At 30.9% G+C, this 10,454-nt stretch overlaps 1 protein-coding gene across 1 annotated transcript; it reads right to left on the minus strand.

The window, feature by feature from the left end:
* Window positions 1-7,249: 7,249 nt before the first annotated feature.
* Window positions 7,250-10,170, minus strand: LOC145112468 (protein FAR1-RELATED SEQUENCE 1-like). The gene is made up of 6 exons (XM_079048632.1): window positions 10,014-10,170; window positions 9,622-9,693; window positions 8,900-9,484; window positions 8,351-8,448; window positions 7,463-8,098; window positions 7,250-7,267 (listed from the first exon to the last, which is right to left on the minus strand). Exons 1-6 carry the CDS (start codon window positions 10,168-10,170, stop codon window positions 7,250-7,252), a joined length of 1,566 nt encoding a protein of 521 aa, XP_078904758.1.
* Window positions 10,171-10,454: the final 284 nt, after the last annotated feature.

A 10,454-nucleotide genomic window follows, 5' to 3' on the forward strand; every position in this document is an offset into this window, starting at 1 on the left:
AGAGAGAGACTCACCAAAATTGCTCAAATTGCGACAAAATTTGCCAAACTGAGAATCGTTCTTCAAAAATCACCTTGATCTTGAAGACCCGCTCTGATACCAATTGTTGCGACATAAGAACATGGTTTGCCATGCGGAATTAAAGTTTGCACAATGAACATGGTGATTTGGGTGTTCAAGAGATGTATTGATTGTATATGGTGTTACACAAAAATGATCTAGATCTAGACTACATAAATAACACACACTTACACACTTACTTTTACATCTCTCAAGCACACCTCTACAAGTGGACTAAACCCACCTTATATAGAGGTGTTTACATGTCTCTCTCTCACTCTCTATCTCTCATGTGTCATAAGGCTAATACTCCACATGCAAGTGGGTTTTACAAAAGTCAAACATTACAAAGTCATTCATGGAAAACTTTGTACCCCAACATTCTCCCCCTCAAAGTTAGGAATGAATGACCCACTTCAAATCTTCCAAAATCGAGCAACTACGCGATCCGAGCCTCAAAGGTGACACATGTCGAAACGAACTTTAATCTTCAATTCTTCCATGATTCTATACACTGATTCATTTTATACTCGATTCTATGTTTCATCAATTGGTATCAATTAGTAACAGTTTTTTTTATTATGTTATCGATTTTGTAAGTAGTATTTGACATGCAATTCTTGAAGAATAAATAATTTTTACAGAAATTGCATTCTGTCGGAATCTAATCATGCAAATTCTTGTATGTGCTTGTGTTTCTGTTATAATAGGGGATGTGATTGTTGTTTTGTTATGTATTTTTGAAGGATAAGAAATTAGTTTTTTTATGTTTTATTTCTGTGATTTTTGGGGGTTTCCTTTATTGGTTATGTTATGGATTCCATAAGTAGTATTTGAATTCAAATTCTGTAAGAATTAGTGATTGAACATGTATTGCATTCTTACAGAATGAAAAACATACGAAATCTATTTTGTGGTTCAAGGGATTGAAGTATGGATGGTTATTTTGGAAAATATTACTAAGTAACTGTAATCATTTGATTCATTAGTTGTTGCAGAAGCAGAGAAGGAGCCAATTAATGTTGATACTACAAGTGAAAAAAACGTGAAAAGGAAATATTCTACCAGATCAACACACGTGAAAGACAATATCATTTCTCCACCTGCATGTATTTTTCTTTTTTTTTTTGGTTTATGATTTATAATACCAATTATTTTATAATATGTTATAGTGTTAATAAATGGTATTCTTTAATAATAACTATAATTTTTTTTATCATTCTAACAGAATCAGTCATATGATTTGTACACTCTATTCACTTATAATGTAATGTTGGTGTACAATTAAGTGTTGTTACATACTAGTTTATAATATATAATTTTGATAGAACTAGTATACAAATTAAACTTGTATACCGGTTCTAGTATAACTTGTAATTGTATACAATATAAGTCTAGTATAATTGGTATACAATTAAATATTATAAACAACTTAATTAAAAAACTTCTACTATATATTCAAATAATTGTTAATGGGTTACTAAATAATTATTATGTAGTAACAATGACTAGAGCATAACTAAGTATGTTTATGTGATTCAGATTTGATAATAACGCTGAACATGAGACGATACGTATTGGTAGTACAAATGTAAAAAGGGTGAAAGGAAGGATTTTACGAGAACAACAACTGAAAAGGATAATAAGAATTCAGTAGAAGCAAGGGCTGAAAAAAAAAAAACCAAGAAGTATACATGAATTACTTGTAGAGAGTATGAGTGGACCAAAGAGAAAAAATGAAAAGGTAAACATTGGTATGGATGTGGAAGATAAGGAAGTTGTTGGTAACGCTAAAAAGGTAGTGAATGATCCACAGGCAAAGAAATATCCATAGAGAAAAAAGGGGAAAATATAACATGAGAATGTAAATGTCAAAAAGATGGGCGGGGGGGGGGGGGGGGGGGGCAAGGTTAGAAAAGTAAGTAAGGAGCATCCAGAAGGTTTAAGAATACTTGTAACCAGAATGACTCCTGGAAGGGTTAGTGCAGCTGTGAAAGTGATGTCCCCTGCACAGAAAAATGGGATTGTGTCTATGGGTTTTGGTGCACTTCTGAATATTGACATGGACACTAGTCTCGGGTTACTTAACTACTATATGTTAGATCACTATGATCCACAAAGTAGCCGTCTAGTTCTATAGAATAGTGTGATTAAAATTACCAAAGAGACGGTGCATGATATGTTGGGGTTACCAAATGATGGGGAAGATTTCATGAACATGACTAGTTGTGAGAAAGATAATGAAATTCTGCAAGAATGGAAAAGTCAATATGAGAAAAAAGGCTTTAATGGTGAAGAATACCTGAAAAGGATAAAAAAACAAAAAGCAAGACAATCTTATGTTTAGGCTGAATTTCCTTACCCTTTTCATTAACACATTTGTGGAATCAACTTTGAGTGGTATAAATCAAATACATGTTGTTAATAAGTTGGTGTTGGTAAAATACTTTTCGAAGATTGATTGGTGTAAGTATATTCTAGATTGTTTGGTTAGCAGAAAACAACTGTGGAGAAGGGATAATAAGACATGCTATTACAGTGGACCTATACTCGTTTTGACGGTAATATTGTTGTCTTGAATAGATTTATACTTTAATTTATATTGAAATATATATATTGAATTAATAATTATACAATTTTTTGGTGATGTAGGTGGTGTATGTGTATAACATGAAGTTCTCAGGTTTGAAGATAATGAAAAGGGTACCGTTTATCAGACATGTTACGAGTGATGTTCTTGAAAAAATAAAGAAGTTGGAGATTAGTATTGGAGGGTTTGGAAGGCAACTACAGGAGAACTTTGAAGATGTTTATGTTGATGATGAAATGATGGATGAAGATGAAATGTTGGATGGTCTTAGGCGAGATTATGAGGATGAGGAGGTAAGACATAAAGTTATAATAAAAAATATGATTCATTGATAATTTCCACTAAAATAGAATATCACTTTTTAGTTAAAAGTTTAAAATAATGGGAACAATTACAATGTTGACAACCACTTCTATTATAATTTTGGTACTCATAAGTTGGTATTAAATTTTCAGTCTTACGTGGCTGTTATCGAGCGTAGCTATGGAATAATCTTGTCCGAAAAGAAGACTATGGAATTGGCTTTGGAAGCTGGAATGAAAAAATTCCCAGATAGCATGCTGTTCAAGGAGTGGTATGAAAAAAAAATGAATTGTTCAATGAAGTCAAGAATAAAGGAACTGGAGGAATGAAAGATAAAGAACATGGTTTTGATGCTGATAGTACCAAAGCAGCGGCCGATGGTGGTAATGAAGGTGGAATCTCTCCGGTTAGAGGATTGGTGGTTTATGGGGATAAACAGGATGATAGTGGAAGTTTTAATACACCTAATGTGGAAAAGGTGGATAGTACAGACCATCTAACTTGTTCACAATTGTTGGAGCATCCAGAAGTGTTGGCAAAAGCCATAGAAATGATAGATGAGGCTGTGTTGAATAGTTGTAAAAAAAGGAAAAGAAATATTGGAAACAGTGGCAGTAGGTGTCGAAGATGATGAAAATGGAAAAAGGGGGAAAAGAGGACAAAAGTTACTTGTATATGGGAAATCACCCTTTGTTGAAAGGATTGTTAGAATGGGTGACAAGGTTAAGAAGGATGAGATGGCATTATACAATCCAGTTTTTGCATCAAAAAGAGAATATGGGTAATTGAGATCATATATTTTAGTGGTTTGCTTATAAAACATAGTTGTATAATTGATTTGATTAAAATTGTTGAGTAGGGATGAGATATGGAACATTGGGAGCGGTCATGTATTGCATCAATGATTTGCATATCATTTTAAAAGAGACAAGTTTATACATGCTAAAATCATTGATTGTTGGACATCATTACTCAACAAAATGGAGGAACTAAGGGATGTAGGATTGGTTGGTAGAGTTTTCTTTGATACAAACTTTTTGGTACGTAGTAAAATTAAGTTTACTACTAAATAATAATATGTGTTCTATGGTGAGTAATTCATTGTTTCATTTATGTATACATGCAGATGAGATACTGGATGCATCGGTTGCATACGATAGAACCCAATCATTATTTGATTCGATACTGAAACTCCACATTAGAAGTCTACCAATTAAACAAAGTCTCAAAGATGTTGGACTGGTAATTTGATTAATAATTGTGTTATATGTTATAATGGCATACTATATAAATATAGCTTATTGTTATAAATTTTGTTGTATACCAGGTTTTCTTTCCATTAGTTGAGGGGAGTAAATATTATTTAATATTCTTTGATCTAAGGGTACCCACATACTACATTATAGACCATGTCAACCGAACAGGCACCGTTGAAGATATATATGGCAGGAAACCAATTCTTGTGGTAAGATTAATAATTACATTTCAGAATTTGTATATGACTTGTTTTTGGTATTGTTACAAATGATGTATAATAAATGGATTCTATTGTATCACAGAAATAATTGCTTGGCAACTACTTAAAAACATAGAATTACCAAAAATCAATTGCTTTCAACAAAATTAAACCTCGTGTAATGAAATTCACATGGAAAGTAGCAAAAGAAGGATCAGACTGTGGAGTGTATCTTATGAGGCATATGCAATCGTATATGGGGGAAAGTGAAGGGCGTTGGGATTGCGGTTTTATAGGTAAAAAACAAAGTGATGTAATTGCTTTAAATAATTTAAGAATCAAATCCATGGCAAGGCTTATGTAATCCGACGACAACAAGTATAAAAGTATGTTGGAGAGAGATGCAGAAGCGTATGACATGCTTGATCCATTGGAGAAAATGGTTCTGATGAATGAATGAAGTGAAGGAAACTAGGGAGAAGCAGAGACGTGGAAGGCGTCGTTATTCGGATGGACATTTTGTTTTGATTAAATAATTCTGGTAGAATGGTTTATGTTGGAAGACTTATGGTAACATGTTTTTTTTTGGTCTAGTTGTCTTTGTTTGGGAAACTGTTGGAAGACTCATGGTAGCATGTTTTATTTTGTTCTAGTTTTCTTTGTTTGGGAAACATTAGAATGTGACTGATGTTGGAATGTGTTAATGGATATGAAAATTGTGAAAGTAATTAGTGTTTTGAAGTTTAAATGTTTAAAGGTCATGTTCTTTAATGTTTGAGCAAAGTTTATAATTTCACTTTATTATAATGAAAATATATCAACATCATGTTTGTGTGTTATGTTATATTGTTTTTATAGGGGTTTAAAAGTATAAAAAACAAAATGATATGCCATTGTTCTGAAAGAATGAACATAATAAGAATACAATTAAAAAATGGTTATTATCATGAGTTGTTTATGTTATTATTTATCAACATTAATATTATACAGTTAAATTATGGTTCTTAATTATTAAATTCTGATATGCCATTGTTCTGGAAAAATGAAAATAATTATAATAAAGTTCAATTCAAGTTACGAATTGCCCTCATTCTGATAGAATGACAATAATAAGAATAAATTTAACTTCTGCTGGAATGTTTAAATGTTGTGTTCTTTAATGTTTGAGCAAAGTTCATAATTTCAAATTATTATAATGAAAATATATTAAGATTATGTTTGTGTGTTCTGGTATAATGTTTTTATAGGGTTTTAAACGTATAATTTTACTAAAATGATATACTAGTGTCCTGAAAGAATGAACATAATTAGAATATAGTTAAATTATGGTTATTCTCATGGATTGTTTATGTTGTTATTTATAAAAGTTATTCTCATGGATTGTTTATGTTTGTGTGTTCTGTTATATTGTTTTTATAGGGGTTTGAAAGTATATAAAACAAAATGATATGACATTGTTCTGAAAGAATGATAATAATAAGAATACACTTAAAATATGGTTATTATCATGAGTTGTTTATGTTGTTATTTATCAACATTATTATTATATAGTTAAATTATGGTTTTGAATTATTAAATTCTGATATGCCATTGTTCTGGATAAATGAAAATAACTATACTAAAGTTCAATTCAGGTTATGAATTGACCTCATTCTGAAAGAATGCCAATAATAAGAATAAATTTAAATTCTGCTCGAATGTTTAAAGGTTATGTTCTTTAATGTTTGAGCAAAGTTCATAATTTCAAATTATTGTAATGTAAATATATTAAGATTAAGTTTGTGTGTTCTGGTATAATGTTTTTATAGGGTTTAAAAAATAAAATTTCACAAAAATGATATGCCAGTGTTATGAAAGAATGAACCTAATTAGAATATAGGTTAAATTTGGTTATTCTCATGGATTGTTTATGTTGTTATTTATAAAATTTATTAGTATACAGTTAAATTGTGGTTATGAATTGTTAAATTATGATATGCCATTGTTCTGGATCGATGAAGATAATTAGAATACAGTTAAAATTTGGATATGAATTGTTAAATTCCGATATGACATCGTTCTGAAAGAATTGAAATAACAGGAATACAATAAAACTCTATTGGAATATGGTATTGTGTTGTTGAATCAATGTTTGGGAAATATTTTATTGTTGGTCTTACAAAATACTTGTGGAAAATAATGATTATAAATGACTGTAATGTTGGTGTAAAACGCTTGGATAATAAACGTTAACAAAGTGTGTAACAGTGCATAACCATATTTAATACTTTTATAAAAGACTCGCAAAATTGAAATCAATGTCACTAATAAATGTGAAACAAAAATGTTACTGTAATATAACAATTTAAAAAACCTATATAATTAAACTACTTCAGCACGTTTTTTAGAGGACAATTTCGTTTATCATGGTTAGCCATCTGTTTAGATGAAGCACACTTTCGCTTAGGCTTAAAACTTACTTTTTCCAACATTTAGTTTTTTGATTTTAATCTCTTACCACGACTGCCAGTTCCCTTATTCCGAATATCCGATGGATTCTCAATGTCAAGCATATCATTAGTTAAGTCTACACCAATAATCTGGTTGTAGAATGATTCTCTTGATGGCATCTCGGGGGCTGGACAATCATCTACAATTTTTTTTTCAACTTATTAAGCACTTCAAGGTATGACTTTAACTTAGCAGCATCATGGCTCAAAAATGAAATGCAACGGTCTACATTTGAAAAAATTTCAATATCAGTCATGTCAGAATTTGAGTCAACCAAAGAATTAGAGAAACACCTCTTAAGTAATTCTGTTGGAATAACATCCCGATGCTACCGTCTCATAATGTATTCTTCAGGAATCTATTCGATACTGTAAAACATAAAGACACAGAATATGTGCCTACACAAAAGACCGACATGTTTAAAATGCACGCAGGTACACTTGAATGAACCCTCTATTTTTGAATGGGTTAACCTGGAATATATATTATAGTATATGACTATAGGTTAGAAATCTAATTATGTGATTAAAAAGAACTGATTATATAATGAAATCATAACATACCGTGTATTGGGTATCTTTTGTAAGACAATCGTAATGGTATGCCTCAACTTTGTTATCAACAACAGGACTTGTTGGTTGCATTGTGCTTATGTTCTTTTGCTTCTCCAAAACAATAATAGTTTCAACACCATTACAAGAAGTAACACTCATTTGGAAACAAGTATTTTCAGAATCTGAAATCTCTTTCTGAACCTGATAAAATATTTTACGAGTGTAGACCTTTGAAGCATGTGCTTCGTTTGGACTAGATGTGATGAATATAAGAACTGTTGTAGCGGTGTTAAAGTCATTGACAACTTGATTACGTCTTTGACGTTCCATTACACCCTCAAATGTCATCATAAACATTAAAAGATAAGAACCGGTAAGGGTGTTGTTCTGAAATGACCAATTTTGGCCTTCAGACAATGATGTAGTTCTCATAAGACCAAACATTGGTATGTCCTTGAAAAATGCAGGTACCCAACGTCTCCGCAACCCATACATCTCTTTCATCCACTTGTTATTTGAAATGTTAAACTCATCTAAACAATATTTCCATGCGTTATAAAAATCATGTGGTTCCAGCTTAGAATTCCAAATTATAGAGTGAAAACGCTTCCGAAAATCTGAGTTTGTGGCTAGTTGGGATGTTATCTGAATAAATATACATATAAGCATTTTTAGTAAAAAACAAAATGTTGGTGTAAGTCGTGTAAGGGAGACGAATATGATATCACATGTATTCTATTAGAATAATGGTCTAATGATTCTATCAGAATTACATAATAGAAATTTTTTGTCTTAGTACTGGTAGTTCTTATTGTAGCAGAATTTTATTCTGTAAGAAATATATGTATTAAGAAAATAAAACTATAAACAATATTTTGGTAAAAAAAAAATGTTCACCTTGTTTGGCAATTTTTTTGTAATGTGCCACATACAAAACATATGTGATGACATTGGAAAAACTTCATTTACAGCTTTGTTTAAAGCTGGATCTTGATCTATAAGAACAAGCGTAAGTTTTTTTTTTGAATGCTTTCAAGAATGCTCTAAGTAGCCAAGAATAAGATCTACCATCTTCTCTACTCAAATTCCAGCACCAAAAGTTACACATTTTTTATGGTTATCTATCCCAGTGAATGGTACGAAAACCATATCATATCTATTTTAAAAAATTAAAATTAGTTACCATTATTGGAAGTAATAAAAAAATTGTCACAACATTAAAAACTTAAAAAATACTTATTCATGCTACATCAAGGGATACAACGTCTCCAAAAGCATTGTAGTTGTACTTTGCGGTCTCGTCAGCCCAAAAAAGGGCATTCAATTTTTTCTGCATGACTTTAAACTCAAAAGAAAAAGTAGGGATATTTTTTTTCCATTCCAGCATCTTGACTACAAGGAATTTTCCATCCCTAGAACCTATTTAAGAATTTAGATTTCTCGTACTGTTCTTGAAATCGGAAACCAAACCACCTCGAACATCACACCCACCCTGAAGTCCGGTATACAATTTGTGTGCTCTTGAGGCACCAATATTTTGCTTTGAAAAGTTGTGACTAAACATCTCCTGAGAATAATGAAGTTTCCTCTTTGTACGAGACAAAAACAATTTGTCCTTACCAAACAACTCATGAGTATGTTGTTCGACAAAATCATCAACAATATATTTATTAGTACCATGTAGTAGAATAAAAACATTTTTTTTTGCTTTGCATTCGCACCTAAATGAGTCTTTCCTTCTTTGAATCTTACTATGTTGAGGGTCTAGAGTATCCACTTTAGCGGTTCTTGGTTTACCTTCCCGATTGCATAGCAAATGTCGTTGTGTGATAATGTCGGATTTGGTTGTTCTAATTGTTCCAAGCCTGACATCAAAACCTGCTTCTGATGCATATTTTTTATACATTGATAATGCTGCACCATATGAGTCAACTGTTGAGTTGATTTTAGGTTTGATGTGGTCTGAACCAACATGAATGCAATAAGGTGAGCCACCGGGAGAAACATAATCATGTGTAACATGTGATTGTTCTGCATAAAAAACATTAAATAATATACCACATAATACATACAGAGTGAAACAAATGAATGTCGTCGATGTGCAAATAGCAAACAATGCCAAGGAATTAATCTTGTTTTCTAAAATATTTTGTAATTGGTGTACTAACCTTTCTGTAAATCAATATTATCATCGGCTATAGTATCATCTGCCTCATCATTAATGAAATCGTTTTCGTTTTCTGCATCTTTTAAATAGAATTAGTGTAATGGATAATTATATATATATATATATATATATATATATATATATATATATATATATATATATATATATATATATATATATATAACAAATAAATGATTACAATACATCACCTTGGTTATGATTACTACTTTCACCGAATGATAGTCGGAATTGACATTGATATGATTTTGAATGTGTTCTAATGGATCCTCAACTTTGTAAGTTAAAGTTTCGCCATAATGCAAATAAGAATATACAAGTTCAACACTATTGTTATAAAAATAACAAGTAGAAAAACTTATAAAGATAAATCACCTAGATTTAGATTGCTATTTTCACCTATTTCAAAATCGATATTATGTAGAGAATCATGATCAGCCAACCCGAAATCTTCATCATGGTCTGCATAATCAATAGGATATTCATGTTGGTCATGACTATGATCGTCACCAGCTGATATTGTATCATCCATAAGATAATTTACAGCACGATTTAATTAACACCAGATGATTAGAGAAAGCAGAGTAAATTGAATCTTCTAAACTTTGAGCCAATTAACTATGTATTAAAAAGGGGGAAACTGTATGATTGATATGTAACTAAATAGGCGTGATATCTGCAGTCATTGTTATTAATGATTTAATTTTTTTATTCTTTAGAATCATTGTAAAGATAAGAATCAACATCAAATCCTATTATTGATCATGATATTCTTATTATTTGACAAATTCATATTCCAAAGATAATACTTTCCAT

The sequence above is a fragment of the Lactuca virosa genome, chromosome 5 (genome assembly GCF_052849685.1).
Source record: "Lactuca virosa cultivar CGN04683 chromosome 5, Lactuca_virosa_CGN04683_v6, whole genome shotgun sequence".
Classification (NCBI taxonomy): Eukaryota; Viridiplantae; Streptophyta; class Magnoliopsida; order Asterales; family Asteraceae; genus Lactuca; species Lactuca virosa.